Genomic DNA, 15345 nt, shown 5'->3' with positions numbered 1-15345 from the left:
ATATGGCAGAATGTGGACATGAGCCTGTGACACCGGGTTGTGTTTCCACACGTGAGTTTGTCTTCAAGAATTAAGCAAAAGTGGTTGTATGGTCCAAGGAATCAAAGTTGTGAATGACCCTGACCAACTGGAGAAGAGCCTGCTTCTGGGACAGTGAATAGGCCTCTACCTCCCAACTGTGATCAGGACACTGGGGAGGGTGTGAGGGGATCATGAGGAGTTGATGAAGTATCAGGGACAAGCTTGTATCTTCAGACGGGATCTTCCTGAAAATGTCTTGGGTTTTTTTTTTTTTTTTTTTAATATTTATTTTATTCCCTTTTGTTGCCCTTGTTGTTTTATTGTTGTAGTTATTATTGTTGTCGTCGTTGTTGGATAGGACAGAGAGAAATGGAGAGAGGAGGAGAGAAAGATAGACACCTGCAGACCTGCTTCACCGCCTGTGAAGCGACTCCCCTGCAGGTGGGGAGCCGGGGTTCGAACCGGGATCCTTATGCCGGTCCTTGTGCTTTGCGCCACCTGCGCTTAACCCGCTGCACTACAGCCCGACTCCCAATGTCTTGGGTTTTAACTGCCTAGTGCTCAGTGGAAGAATTCAAGGAGTAATCTGAGTAAATTTTTTTTTATCTTTTTTTTTTTTTTAATATTTATTCCTTTTTGCTGTCCCTAGTTTTATTGTTGTAGCCATTGTTAGATAGGACAGAGAGAAATGGAGAGAGGAGGGGAAGACAGAGAGGGGAGAGAGAAAGACACCTGCTGACCTGCTTTACCGCTTGTGAAGCAACTCCCCAGCAGGTGGGGAGCCGGGGGCTCGAACCAGGATCCTTATGCTGGTCCCTGCGCTTTGTGCCACATGCACTTAACCTGCTGCGCTACCGCCTGACTCCCTTTTTTTTAGCTTTTCATTCATATAAAACCAGTCCATGACAGAATTTCTGGGTTTATGGTGGTAACAAGTCCTCTTGCTTTTTCTTTGCCTTCACTATCATTCCTTTCTTCTCTTTGACCAAAGCACTATTCAGCTCTGGCTTATGGTGGTACCAGCCTTGGGACTTCAGAACCTCAGGCACAAAATTATTTTTGCATAACCATTGTCTCCCCAGTCCTCCACCATGCTTTCTGCTGTTATTGTAACTGCTAAACTTTTCTCTTCTTGCAGTGATCACTGGTATTAGTAATCAGCCATACCCCTGGCTTTATAAAGAACATAGCAGAGGGGGGCTAGGTGGTAGCACACTGGATTAAGCGCACATAGCATCAAGTACAAGGACCCGTGTAAGGATCCCAGTTTGAGCCCCCAGTTCCCCACCTGCAGGGGTGGGGGTTGCTTCACAAACGGTGAAGCAGGTCTGCAGGTGTCTTTCTCTTCCCCTCTCTGTCATCCCCTCCTCTCTCATTTTCTCTCTGTCCTATCCAAAAATGGAAGAAAATAGCCTCCAGAAGCAGTGGGTTCATAGTGCAGCCACTGAGCCCCAGCAATAACCCTGGAGGCCAAAAAGAACACACCAGAGTTGAAGTTGGTTTCAGGTTAGCTTTCTGAGATAGGGTTGGTAATTACCAGACTTGGTAGAGGGTTCATTTCTTCTCTCTTATTAAGAGGATGCTTGTTCTTTGGAACTTGCCTTGGGTAATCAGGCCTCTGGTTCCCTTTCAGACTTTCTGCTGACCCCTCTGTCACCCACTGCCAGTCAAGGCAGTCCTTCACTCTGCGTTGGGAGTCTGGAAGAAGACTCTCCCTTCCCTTCCTTTGCCCAGGTAAATCCTTTGCATGTGATAAACAACTCAAAGGGTATTTAAAATGAACTCTACTGTTGGTGCATTCTAGACATTTTTTGGAGATGGAAGACTTAACGGTATTGTGTCCACTTTAAAAAATGATAGGAGGTTTTCTTCAGGTGGAAGCTCACAGACTTGCTCTCCGGTCTCACTATAGACTTAACCGGGAAAGGGGCCAAGAGTGACTGAGGTAGAGTCAATGTTTTCATCCTTTAACAAATCCTTCGGCCTTGTCTGTTGGATACTGTTCTAGGGGTATGGATACATCAGTTAATTTCCACTGGTCCCTGGTTCTAGGATCTGATTCTGGTGTGAACAATAAACTGTTCTATTCCTCCTCTTTTTTTTTTTTTTTTAATTTTTAAATATTTGTTCCTTTTTTGTTGCCTTTGTTGTAGTTATTATTGTTGTTGTTGATGTCATCGTTGTTGGATAGGACAGAGAAGTGGGGAGAGGAGGGAAAGATAGAGACCTGCAGACCTGCTTCACTGCTTGTGAAGTGACTCCCCTGCAGGTGGGGAGCCGGTGGCTTGATCCAGGATCCTTACTCTGGTCTTTGTGCTTTGCACCACGTGCACTTAACCCGCCGTGCTACCACCCAACTCCCCTCTTTTTTTCTTTGTTTCCCAACCAGAATACTGCATAACTCTGGCTTGTGGTACTGCAGATTGAACCTGGGACTTGAGAGCCCCAGACATGAAAGTCTTTTTGCATTACTATTGAACTCTCCTGACACTAGTTGTCTTTTTCTCTCATCTCTCTCTCTAATTTACCAGAGCACTAATCATCTCTGGTTTACGGTGGTGCAGGGGATCGAACCTGGGACTTTAGAGCCTCAGGCATGAGAGTCTCTTTATACAACCATTATTTTATCTACCCCCGCCCTCTTTCTTTCTACCAAAGTACGGCTAAGTTCTGGCTGTTGGTTCCAGGAAGGCAGATCTTCATTTTATTAAAGGGAAGGAAAAGGCTGTCTTATCATGTTACGTAGCCAGCAAACTTGTCTAATTCCTTTATTAACACCAGCCAGCACTCAGTATTCCTGCAGTCAGGTGACTGTGTATGATGGACAGTTTGACAGCACCCCCATAGGAAATAGGATTAATTTCTTTGGAGTTAGTTTGGAGTCACTAGTTGAATAGTGTTTTTGTTTGTTTATTTTTGTTTTTGTTTTTTGGCCAGAGCATCACTTAGCTCTGACTTTTCGTTTTTGTTTGTTTTGTTTTGTTAGTGACAGGGAGACAATGAAAGGTGACAGCATAGGCACGGAGCTTCCTTCAGTGCAGCGGGGGCTGGGCCCAAGCTGGGTCCTGTACACAGCAGAGCAGCAAGTACCCGGCTGAGCCAGCCACTTCTCTGGCTGGTGGTGGTGTGGGGATGGGCCGCACACTTCCCTGGCCCAGTTCAGTTGTTCTTTAGAACGGCTGATATGGATGTTTCTCACATGCACTTTATGTTGAGAAATAGACAGAAATTGAACTTTGGTAAAGAGAAGTCTTGAAGTCAAGGAAACATCATTGAGAGCAGGTGTTTTTTTTTTTAATTTTTATTTACTTACTGGATAGAAACAGCCATAAATTGGGAGGAAGGGGAGAGACACCTGCAGCACTGCTTAACCTCTTGTAAAGCTCTCCCCCTGCAAGTGGGGACTGGGGGCTTGAACCCGGGTCCTTGCTCTTTGTAACATGTGTGCTCAACCAGGTGCTCCACTACCCCGCTCCCAGTTGAGAGCACTTCTTATTTATTTATTTATTTGTTTGTTTGTTTGTTTGTTTTTCCTTTTTGTTGCCCCCTTTTTAAAAAATATTTTATTTTACTTTTGAGAGAGATGCAGAGGGAGAGAGAGAAACACCAGAGCACTGCTCAGCTCTGGCTTATGCTGGTGCGGGGGATTGAACCTGGGTCTTTGGAGCCTCAGGCATGATGCCCTTGTTTTTTATTGTTGTTGTAGTTATTGTCGCTGTTAGGACGGGGGCGAGGGGGAGAAAGACACCAGCAGACCTGCTTCCCCGCCTGTGAAGCGACTCCCCAGCAGGTGGGGAGCCGGGGGCTCGAACTGGGATCCTGCGCTTTGCACCACGTGTGCTTAACCCGCTGCGCTGCCGCCCGACTCCCTAGTTGAGAGCAGTTCTGCAAGCAGCTGCGAGGCTTCAGAACTGCTGAGCAAATAAATGGCTCTGAGGGGTTATGTCAATTGCCCAACCTTTTGTTAGTGTTTATACTAGTCCCATTGTGTTTTACGTTTATTTATTCATTTTATTTTCTACCACAGCCCTGCTCAGCATGGCTTAGGGTGCTGCTGGGGCTTCAGCTAGGGAACTCGGAACCTCAAATACTGGACTCTGACGCATTCGGTCCCCAGTTGAGTCTTGGCATTGCCTGTGCCAGAATGATGACCGGCTTCTCTGTTGTCCCTTCGTAAATAAATAAATCAATAAACAAATGCTTTTTCAAAGGCTGAATTCCATTAAAGAGCAACCAGAGAACCAGAAAATGGCTCACTGGACAGTGGGCTGTCTTTTCACGTGCATGATCCAGGTTTGGGCCTGGCACCCAGCACACTGGAGGAATTTTTGGTACTGTGTGTGTCTGTCTCTCTCTCTCTTTCTCATCTGTCCCTGTCTCATCTCTCTCTCTGATAAAAATCAGTTGGGAATAATGCAGCTCTGGCAATGAAAAAACTTAAAAAAACAATAATAAACACCATCTAAAAAATGTTGAGACTTACGAGTATCACGTCGTCCTGTCTTAGAGACCACGCTGATCTCTGTGCCCTTTCCGTGCTGCCAGCGCAGCATTGTTTCTCAGCTGGCCCTGTTTTCCTCAAGTGCAGTTAAGATCACTTCCTCCACTTAGTTGTCACATTGTTAGTCTCCTATAGTCCTTGACAATGGCTCTGGCCTCGGTGCTTATTTTATTCTGCACGATACAGGGTTTTTTTCCCAGGGTTATCCCTGGGGCTTGGCGGCACTAGGAACCCACTGCATGATAAACTTGCCGCTCCTGGCAGCCTTCTTCTTTTTTTTTTTAATCTAGAGAAAGAGAGAGAGAGAGAGAGTGAAGTGGCAGTGCAGTGGTGGGGGTAGGCTAGAGAAGGAGAGACAACCTATAGCACTGTCTCACCACTCATGAAGCTTCCCCCTTCAGGTGAGGACGAGGGCCTTGAACCTGGAACTTTGTGCATGGTCTTATTAATGGGGGGTGGAGTCGAGAGAGAAAGAGAAGCGGACGTCGTGCACATCTGGTCCATGTGCTGCTCAGGATTGAACTGAGGACCTCATGGTTGAGAGTCCAGTGCTTTATCCACTGCACTACCTCCTGGACTGCCCTAGATTTTAAATTTTTTGAGATGTACTTACTTTAGGAGAGAGGTGGACAAACACCAGAGCACTGCTGTGCGAAACGCGGTGCTCGGCAATGAGCCTGGGTCTTGGGGCCCACGCTGTACGAAATGGGCTCCGCCTCCTGAGCCGTCTCCTGCTCCCTGCACCAGTTTGTTCACTTACTTACTGAGTGATTGATTGATTGATTGATCTATTCCCTTTTGGTTGCCCTTGTTGTTCTATTGTTGTAGTTATTATTGTCTATCTTCGTTGTTAGATAGGACAGAGAAATGGAGAGAAGAGGGGAAGACAGAGGAGAGAAAGACAGACACCTGCAGACCTGCTTTACTGCTTGTGAAGCGACTCCCCTGCAGGTGGGGAGCCGGGGGCTCGAACTGGGATCCTTAAATGGGTCTTTGCGCCATGTGTGTTTAGCCCGCTGTGCTACCGCCCGACTTCCCCTGCACCAGTTTTGTAGCATGTTCTTTAGCTTGGCCTTCCCAGTTTCTTCTTAAGTAGGTTCACATTAAGCATTTTTGCAAGAATCGGGCAGGGGTAGATAGCATAATGGCTATGCAAAGAGATTCTCATGCCTGAGGCTCCAAAGTCCCAGGTTCAGTCCCTCACACCACCATAAACCAGAGCTGAGCAGGGCTCTGGTAGGAAAAGAAAAAAAAAAAAAAGAATAAAACCTGAAGTGACAAATTTAGAATAAGGGGTTGAGATCCACCACTACTTGGACCCCAGACTTCCAGCAGCCAAGAATGCAGATCAGCAAAGTGATAACACAGCGAAAGGTGTGGCTAGTCAGTGCATTTAACCTCTGCCAACTCAATTGATAACTATCCTTCGTTTGGGACACATTGTAGGAGAGGCATTTCTGCTTCAATCTTTGGGAGCTTGCTTGTACTTTTCCAAGAATAAAATTCATCCTTATTTCATTGTATTGATTTATTTGGTAGAAACAAAAATTGAGAGGGAAAGGGGGAGATAGAAACATCTGCAGCCCTGCTGCACCACTCGTGAAGCAGATCACTTGCAAGTGGGGAGGCAGGGCTTGAACCTGAGTTCTTATGCACTGTAACATGTGCAACATATTGAGCGTGCCAGCATCCAGCCCTCTCACCCCGCTTATAGTTGCATGGCATCTGTGGCAGATGGAGCCTGTCATGATCTTTGGCAATCAGAAAATTGTCCTTGGCCAAATGAGGGATCAAAAGTTTTTCAGGGGCAGGAGGGATTGTTTAGATTTTACTGTACTTGCAGGAGCCTAGGCTGTGAATGGACCATAGTCATTGATCAATGAACTTTTGGAAAAAAATCTGGGGAGACAGGTGGATTGCTGGGACTTCACTACTCTAGGCTAACTTTTTCAGATAGAGACAGATAAGAGGGAAAGACACCAGTGCCCTGAAGCTTCCTCCAGTGAGTGGGGAGCCCGCCTTGATTTTTTCCTGGCTTTAATAAACTGAAAGTTGGGGTTGATTGAACATTACTACACACTGCTCACTTGTAGAAGTTGATGCTTCTAGGGGTTTCCTTGAAGAGGAGGAAAATTAGTTAGAATCAGGGAATGATGCAAAAAAGTGTCTTGTGTCTTCTCTGCAGTATTTGTCTTTATCTTGAGGAACAAAATATTCTTTTTTCTCACCTTGTGGGTTTCTGTCAGTTCCATTGCTCAGGATACAGAGAACATGACCAGAACAGCTTGGTAAGAAAAGCAGTATCTAGGAAAACTTTTCAAGTGATAGTTGGTTCAGTGTCTGTCCAGCCAGTTAGTATGAGGGTAGGAGTGTGGAAAAGAAATTCAGTCCCTTAAATGTATTTTCCTTCTCTTTGCACTCTGGCAGATGCTTAGGGTTGGAAAAGCAAAAGCAGATGTGTGGCCCAAAAGTACACCAAAGAAAGGTAAGAGCAGTCCTCTGAAGGGACGACAGTGCCTGGCTCACAAAGTAAAAGGCTTGAAACTTGTTTCTAGCATTGTAACACTGGCTTCTTTTCTTTTTTTAGATGAAAACAGCTTAGTTCCTCCTGCCCCTGTGGACAGTGATGGAGAAAGTGATAATTCAGACCGTGTTCCTGTGCCCAGTTTCCAGAATTCTTTCAGCCAAGCTATCGAAGCAGCCTTCATGAAATTGGACACACCAGCTACTTCAGATCCCCTCTCTGGTAAGGGCAGGAGAGTGGGGTGCTCAGCACAGGGTTGGTACCTAGATCCCACACCCACTGCCCTGCTCCCCTGGATCCAGTGGCAGAGCAGACATCACTCTGCCCTTTGAGCTCCCAGGCCCATATGATTGTATCATCTTGGGGCCGGGTGTTGTCACACCTAGTTAAGCTGAGTCCACATGCTCAGTCAGATAGGACCTTTCCCCCCACCATACATTAATTCTTGAGACCTGGATGTGAAATTTAAGGGATGTTTTTTTCCTTTTTAAAAATTTTATTGTGGAATTAATGTTTTACATTCAACAGTAAATACAGTAATTTGTACATGCATACATAACATTACCCAGTTTTCCATATAACAATACAACCCTGTCATCCTTCTTGGATCTGTATTGTCTCCACCCACCCACCCACCCCAGAGTCTTTTACTTTGGTGCAATACGCCAATTCCAGTTCAGGTTCTACTTGTGTTTTCTTTTCTGATCTTGTTTTTCAACTTCTGCCTGAGAGTGAGATCATCCCAAACTCATCGCTCTGTTTCTGACTTATTTCACTTAAATATGAATTTTTCAAGGTCCATCCAAGATCAACTGAAAATGGTAAAGTCACCATTTTTTATAGCTGAGTAATATTCTATTGTGTATATATACCACAACTTGCTCAGCCACTCATCTGTTGTTGGACACCTGGGCTGCTTCCGTTTTTTTCCTTTTAACTAGACAGTTTGCCTACATTCTAGAATTGACTTGGTAGATTGTAGGTAGTAGCTGGCAAAGACAGACGCATGGCCACTCTTCATCCTGGTATTCATGATTGGATAAAGATAACTTTTGTATTGTGCTTTTTTTTTTTTTTTTTTAATTATACATGTGAGTCTCATATGTTAGAGAAAAAGCAAGCAAGAGAGAGAGAAGCCAGAGCACTACCCCTGTACATTTGACATTGGTGCTGGAGATCAAATCAGGAATCTCAGGTACTCAAGTTCAAAACTCTACCAGTTGAGCCATTTCCCTAGCTGCTCTGGTGGACTTCCTATGTGCCTAACATCACACTAACTTAATTTTCCAAATAAGCACAGTAAATGGCTGTTACTCGTAGGCTGAGGTAAGTGACTTGCTCAAAGGCAAACACCCCCACTGTGCAAGAACTGCTCTTTGAATTCAAGTACAATTGCAGAGTGCGTACTTGTAGCTGCTGTTCCATTTCTCTGGTGAAACCTGGTTCTTTCTCTGTTTCCACTTAGAAGAGAAAGGAGGAAAGAAGAGAAAGAAGCAGAAACAGAAGCTCCTCTTCAGCACCTCAGTTGTCCACACCAAGTGACACTACTGGCCCTGGCTACTTTCTCCAACTGTTCTCTCCCCTCCATGCTGTTGTTTGGCTGCTGTCATTTTTAAAGTATTTGAGTTTGAACAGATTAGCTTTGGGGGGAGGGGGTTTTCACAACATGAGGGAAACCAAGAAAAATTTAAATACAGTGTATTTTCCAGCTTCCCATCTTTAAACCAAAATAAAGTATTGACACAAGAGATCTCTTCCTGCCAAGGTTTTTAGTTTATTGCCAGGTTAGTCTTTTTGACCCACGTGTAATTTTCCTCTTCATCGGCCCTCAAGAGTCGCCCAAATCAGGGTTGTGCAGCACTGCTCTGCTGTGGCATCGCATCAGGGCGTCATGGCTTCAGCCCAGACTGTTTGTTTTTAAAAATGGTTGAATCTCTTCTATTTGTTTAGTTGTCCTCTTGTTTGAGAAAGAGGCATGGGAATAAAACCCAGTTAGGATGACGCTCAGCTTAAACTGCAGTCTTTCTTCTGACAAATAGCCCGGTTGTGATGCCAGACCTGGATGGCACTTGTACATGGGGGGGGGGGGGTTGGCCTCTTCACTGTGGCTTGTTTATCAAGGAAAACTGTCACTAAGGAACCCTGGAACCTGCCAACTTCTGGATCAAGCTTATTTCAAGTGACAGTGACCCAAATTGTAGGAGTAAGAGAGTCTGGCATGCCTGAAGGCAGAGTAGGGCAAGTTTGAAAGCAGTGGACTGCCCACTGATTCCCCGTTGTTGTAGAGCAGTCATGCCTTGGTTTGAGCTGAATTTGAGTGATGTGAATTCTTTTGCTGATTAATAAAGTGGCTTGTAGGTATAATGGATTGTGAAGGCAAATAGTAATAATAAATCACCTCCACAAGCATTGTGAGCTTTCTGGTTTCTTAAAAGCGTATTTAAGGTCAGATAGACATACTTGTAGCCTAACAGTTACCATAAGCCTGAACAATTTAGCCGTTTTGAAGTCTGACGCTCGCTCCTGTCAGAATCAAAGGGTTCTTGACGTGGGGCTAGCTCTAACCTGCTCTTCTTAAAATGAAGAGGTTCAGCTGCTCTCCTGGGTGGATGAGGGTGTTCCAGTCCTTAGGTAAAGGGGCTTTTGTTGAAGTAAAAACTCACAGGTCAGGAGTCGGGTGGTAGCGCAGGTGGTGCAAAGAAAGGGTCCTGGTTGAGCCCCCGGCTCCACACCTGCAGGGGAGTCACTTCACAAGCGGTGAAGCAGGTATGCAGGTGTCTGTCTTTCTCTCCCCCTCTCTGTCTTCCCCTCCTCTCTCCATTTCTCTATGTCCTACCCAACAATGACATCAATAATAACTATAACAGTAAAGCAACAAGGGCAACAAAAGGGAATAAAATATTAAAAAAAAAAAAAAGTCACAGATCTTCCAGTGTGTGTTTTGAGTGACATCCATCTTAAGGAGAAAACAGATCTGAGAAATGTGAATAGCAGATAAAAACTAACCAAGTCTCTTGTCCTTAATTTCTGTGACTGTGACACTCTGTTCTCAGGTGCCGGGCAGACAGGTGTAAGGCAACAGGGAAAGGAGGAATAGAAAGCTGGCAGAATGGGGCGTCTGCTGCCGCTCAGCTTTGTAATGAATTCAAGTGAGATCAGATTATGCCCCCACAAGAGTGCAAGAGCTGCACTTTTGGTCAGATCACCTGCTCAGGTGTTGGCAAAAAATCTGTTAAAAATACTCTGTTTAGTGGCAATGGAATGAACCCATGGCCTAGCCCCTGTGCCACAACCACCGCTGAGAGGCCTCTCTGGTCCAATTTTTTTTTTTTTTTCCTCCAGGGTTATTGCTGGGCTCGGTGCCTGCACCATGAATCCACGGCTCCTGGAGGCCGTTTTTTTCCCCTTTTGTTGCCCTAGTTGTTGCAGCCTCGTTGCGGTTATTATTGCCATTGCTGACGTTGTTTTGTTGTTGGATAGGACAGAGAGAAATGGAGAGAGATGGGGAAGACAGAGAGGGGGGAGAGAAAGATAGACAACTGCAGACCTGCTTCACCGCCCGTGAAGCGACTCCCCTGCAGGTGGGGAGCCGGGGGTTCGAACCGGGATCCTTATGCCGGTCCCTGCGCTTTGCACCACGTGTGCTTAACCCACTGCGCCACCGCTCGACCCCCTAATTTTTTTTTTAAATGATATTCATAAACATCTAAAAAAATACTTATTATAGGGCTGGGGAGGTAGCATAATGGTTGAGGTTCTGGTGTCTCAGATTCAATCCACAGCACCATCATAAACTAGAGCTAAACAGTTCTCTGGCCTTTCTCCCTGAATATTTCTCTCATTAAAGTAAAACATTAAAAAAAATTTTTTTTTTTTTTACTAGGTAACCCAATTGAGAGATACCACAGCACTGCCTCACCACTTGTGAAGCTTCCCCCTTACAGGTGGGGACCAGGAATTTGTACCTTTTATGCACTGTAATGTGTGCTCAACCAGGTATGCCCCTGCCCAGCCCCCAATTTTTTATTCTGACTTTTTGAGAAAAAGACCATAGAACCAGGGACCAGGTGGTGGCATAACTTGGTTAAGTGCACACGTTACAGTGCCCAAGAACTCAGGTTCAAGCCCCTGGTCCCCATCTGCAGGGGAGAAAGTTTCAGGAGTGGTGAAGCAGGGCTGCAGGTGTCTCTCAATCTCTTATTTTTTAGTAGTGATTTAATATTAACAAAACTACAAGATAACAAGTACAACTCCAAATTATTCCCACCACCAGAATTCTGGATCCCCAGCCCCTCGGTTGTAAGCCACAGCAGTTCTCCCAAGGTTACAGATAACGGGCTATCATTTTTTTTTTGTAAGGATTTTATTAATGAGAAAGGAGGATAAAGAACCAGATATCACTCTGATACATGAGCTGCTAGGGATTGAACTCAAGACCTCATGCTTGAGAGTCCAATGCTCTATCCACTGCGCCACCTCCTAGGCCACTGGCCATTATTTCTACAACTGTCTTATGTTTGGCCCTTTTTTTTTTTTTTAATAGGTTCCATCTTCTCTTCCAAGTCACACATACATCTATTATTACATCCAAATGTTCCTCCCTCTTTTCCTCCTCTCTCTCCAGTTCCTGTAGAGTTCAGAGCCCTCTGGTCATCTTCCCCCTATCATTTTTCCCCCATTGGGATTATGGATCAGAATCACTTTTGGGGTGCAGAAGGTGGGATTTCTGGCTTCTGTAATTGCTTCTCAATCTCTCCTTCCCTAACCTCCCCATCCCTCTCAATTTCTCTGTCTCTATTCAATAATAAATAAAAATTAAAACCATAGAACCATTCTACTAGTCATAGAGGTGCCCTAATACCACCCATGGTACTCCTGGGATTTGAACCCAGGCTGTCAGGAACAATTAGGTGTGTGCTCTATGGCAAGATTGCTCTCCCATCCCAGCAATTTGTAAGGCTCTGTGGGTCAGTACCGAGACCGACTATAGGAGGGTGTCTTACCGACTATAGGAGGGTGTCTATAGTTGCCTTACCTCAATATTGTAGTCAATGACCTTTGCATAACATCCATGCTAGGGGCTGTGATGCCTTAATCAGGAGGCGATACACTGAGGCTATGGGGGCAGGAAAGATGAACTTCACTTTAAAAAAAAAAAAAAATTAAGATTTTATTTACTAATGAAAGATAAGGGAAAGAGAACGCATCACTGTTACAGGTGCAGCCAGGGTCTGAACTCATATTTGAGATCCAGTACTGTGGCCACTGGGCAGCCTCGTGGACAGTGCTCAGTGCTGCAGAGGACATCTAGTGACACCGACGGGAACTAGGGAGCCTCATCTGCAGAACTATTTAACCAGGTAACAGTAGAGGAAAGTGACTTGGATTTGTTTTAAGTTCTCCCTTTTGAGCTGGGAACTTGTCCTGTAGTTATCTGTCATCCGCTTAGAAGATGGACGTCATGAGCACATTCCACCTCCCAGCATGTCCTGTTGCAGGAGTGGGTCCTGGGGATGCTCCATTCACTCCATGGCTTCAGCAGCCGCCTCGTCACCACTGTCTAGATGTTCCTCCTCCCCACTAGACTCCTCTAGCAAACAGCTTCGTGTGACAGACTTCTGAATAGCTTCTCGTTCTCCTGGAGGAAGAGCCAGACAGTAGGGATGAGTGACATTTTACACAGTTAAGTGAGGTCAGTCACGGCTTCATAGATGTGACTTGCCTTCATTCCTGCAGTTCTGCAATAAGATCAATAGCTGTCTCCTGTTGTACTGAATCAGGAACTTCTGACATGTTCTAATTGTACCTGATAATGGGAAAAGAGCTCTTAGAAATGTTACTTGCCTCAAAAACTTGCATAGCTGAGGGAGTGTCTTGCTCTCATTAGGAAAGCAGAAAGATGCACTGGCCACGACTTAATATACCTGCTACTGAAAATTGGCAGCCCAACCACATGCACCCCTACCTCCCACGTGTAAGGTGTTCAGAAAGCAGGGGTAACGGTGTCCTTTGTTCTCCAAGTATGTGATGAAGGGAAGAGCTGACGACAGGAGCTGGTAGAACTCCTTGCGGCATCGAAGTAGCACTATCCCAGTATAGGCATTGAGGTATCGCACTGTGAGGGCAGGAGTGTGGAGTAAGTTTGGAAACCTTTAAATTCACAGGAGCTAGTTAAAAACTCTAGGGCGGGAGGCGGTAGGGCAGTGGGTTAAGCACACGTGGCGCCAAGCACAAGGACCGGAGTAAGGATCCTGGTTCGAGCCCCTGGCTCCCCACCTACAGGGGAGTCGCTGCACAGGTGGTGAAGCAGGTCTGCAGGTGTCTGTCTTTCTCTCCCCCTCTCTCTCTTCCCCTCCTCTCTCCATTTCTCTCTGTCCTATGTAACAACAATGACATCAGTAACAATCACAATAATAATAACTACAACAATGAAACAACAAGGGCAACAAAAGGGAATAAATATTTTAAAAAAAATCCTAGGACAAGAGGCTGTTCCAGCTAGTGGCACTTTAACCAAGGGGGGATTTTGAAGGACAATTTTTAGTAGAGGGTTGGGGTGAGTGCACTGCAGTTTGTACACCATTCAGAACTGTTGAGGAATTTATAATCTGAAATACTCTTCTAGTTCACAAATGAAGATGGGGGCAGAGATGCATCTTGTTAGGAAAGAAAGATAGGTTCTACAGTTTCTTGTAGCAGCCGAGCTGTTCTTAACACAGATTTAATTCTCCAGGATTAACTTTTTTTTAATATTTATTTTATTTATTTATTCCCTTTTGTTGCCCTTATTGTTTTATTGTTGTAGTTATTATTGTTGTTGTCGTTGTTGGATAGGACAGAGAGAAATGGAGAGAGGAGGGGAAGGCAGAGAGGAGGAGAGAGAGAGATAGACCTGCTTCACCGCCTGTGAAGCGACTCCCCTGCAGGTGGGGAGCCGGGGTTCGAACCGGGATCCTTATGCCGGTCCTTGCGCTTTGCGCCACCTGCGCTTAACCCGCTGCGCTACAGCCCGACTCCCAGGATTAACTTTTAAGCATGCAGTGAATGAAAGTACATGTTGGTGTCAAGAGAAAGAAGGGGCAGGCCAGGCAGTGGCGCCCCTGGCTTAGTGCTCACATTACAGGGCTCAAGCCCCTGTCCCCACCTGCAGGCGGAAAGCCTCACAAATGGTGGAGTAGGACTGCAGTTGTCTCTCTGTCTCTTTCCTGCTCTCCCACCTTCTCAGTTTCTGTCTCTATCCAATAATAAATAGAAATTAAAAAAAAAAAAAGGGACTCTTTTCATACAATCGTGTGCTCCACAATTTTACCTTCACTATTGAGGAGTGATTTTTTTTAAATGATTTTTTAATATATATTTATTTTCCGTTTTTGTTGCCCTTGTTTTTCATTGTTGTTGTTGATGTCATCGTTGTTAGACAGGACAGAGAGAAACGGAGAGAAGAAGGGAAGACAGAGAGGGGGAGAGAAAGACAGACACCTGCAGACCTGCTTCACCGCCTGTGAAGCGACTCCCCTGCCGGTGGGGAGCCAGGGGTTCGAACCGGGATCCTTATGCCGCTCCTTGTGCTTTGCGCCACGTGCGCTGAACCCACCGCGCTCCCGCCCGACTCCCTTGCGTGACTTTGACAATGTTTTTCCCCGTGTAATGCCAATGCAATCAAGTAACTTACGTGGCGTCATACAGCGGTCAGGGAGCTGCTGGGGGCTCTCGCCCAAAGTCCCACCACGTTTTCCTACTTCCTACCCGCCCCTCCTTCCAGGCTCCGCACCTCTCCTCGGACTCGCCAGCCCCGGGGCTAGGGATGCCGGGCTAGGATGGCGTCGCAGAGGCTCTGAGGCTCCCTTTCCACCCCACGCCCTCCTCTGCCCAGACCCTCGCACCAGCGAAGCCCACGGAGCAGGCGGCCGCGCCGAAGGTCCCATGCACGCGGGCGATCGTGTCCCGGACGAGGCCGCACAGCACACGGTCCTCCAGACTCAGGCGGCAGCGGGGGTCGTCAGACACCAGCTCGCAGAGCAGATACCTGCCGCAGGCGAGAAGGAGGTGAGCGCGGGGACCCGGCCGGCAGCCCCGGGGCGGGGAGGTGCGCCGTACCTGTGCTTGAACCGCACCATCGCGGCTTCCGGACCTCGGCCGCCACTCAAACCGGAAGCGTGACACCCTGCCGGCGGCCAATGGCAAGGTAGCCCCCGCCAGCTTCAGCCAGTCAGGAGGGAGGCCCGGCGGGAGGGCGGGGCTAGAGTGTCGCCAGGGCCTGGTAGCCACTCAGAGGGAGGCAGGGAGGGGACGTGGGCGG

General features: G+C 46.5%; 2 protein-coding genes across 4 annotated transcripts in view; one reads left to right on the top strand and one right to left on the bottom strand.

Annotated features, from left to right (window-relative positions):
- The window catches only part of RNF10 (ring finger protein 10), a 41733-nt gene extending 32278 nt beyond the window's left edge, over positions 1-9455 (top strand). For 2 of the 3 annotated variants that reach the window (XM_060192975.1, XM_007525273.3), the window contains 4 exons: positions 1655-1755; positions 6950-7007; positions 7110-7268; positions 8512-9455. In XM_060192975.1, coding sequence (XP_060048958.1) covers positions 1655-1755; positions 6950-7007; positions 7110-7268; positions 8512-8588 — 395 coding nt within the window. In that variant the 3' untranslated portion in view covers positions 8589-9455. Of the gene's footprint in view, positions 1-1654; positions 1756-6949; positions 7008-7109; positions 7269-8511 lie in introns of those variants that run through there. The other variant, XR_009550373.1, reaches the window with a different exon arrangement.
- Positions 9456-12190: 2735 nt separating this feature from the next.
- POP5 (POP5 homolog, ribonuclease P/MRP subunit) lies at positions 12191-15273 on the bottom strand. Its single transcript, XM_007525271.3, has 5 exons — positions 15144-15273; positions 14930-15072; positions 13012-13161; positions 12769-12852; positions 12191-12684 (listed from the first exon to the last, which is right to left on the bottom strand). The coding sequence occupies exons 1-5, from the start codon at positions 15161-15163 to the stop codon at positions 12569-12571; spliced, it is 513 nt and encodes a 170-aa protein (XP_007525333.1). The 5' UTR covers positions 15164-15273; the 3' UTR covers positions 12191-12568.
- Between the last annotated feature and the right edge of the window lie 72 nt (positions 15274-15345).

This window comes from Erinaceus europaeus, chromosome 6 (genome assembly GCF_950295315.1).
Source record: "Erinaceus europaeus chromosome 6, mEriEur2.1, whole genome shotgun sequence".
NCBI classification, from domain to species: Eukaryota; Metazoa; Chordata; class Mammalia; order Eulipotyphla; family Erinaceidae; genus Erinaceus; species Erinaceus europaeus.
This window is presented reverse-complemented; position numbering and strand designations above follow the sequence as displayed.

Coding starts and splice junctions, on each gene's coding strand:
- POP5 (XM_007525271.3), bottom strand. CDS start 15,163: ATGGTGCGGTTCAAGCACAG. Junction 12,853..13,011: donor GAACACCTTACACGTGGGAG/GTAGGGGTGCAT, acceptor TCCCATTATCAG/GTACAATTAGAACATGTCAG. Junction 12,685..12,768: donor GCAGAACTGCAGGAATGAAG/GCAAGTCACATC, acceptor CTCTTCCTCCAG/GAGAACGAGAAGCTATTCAG.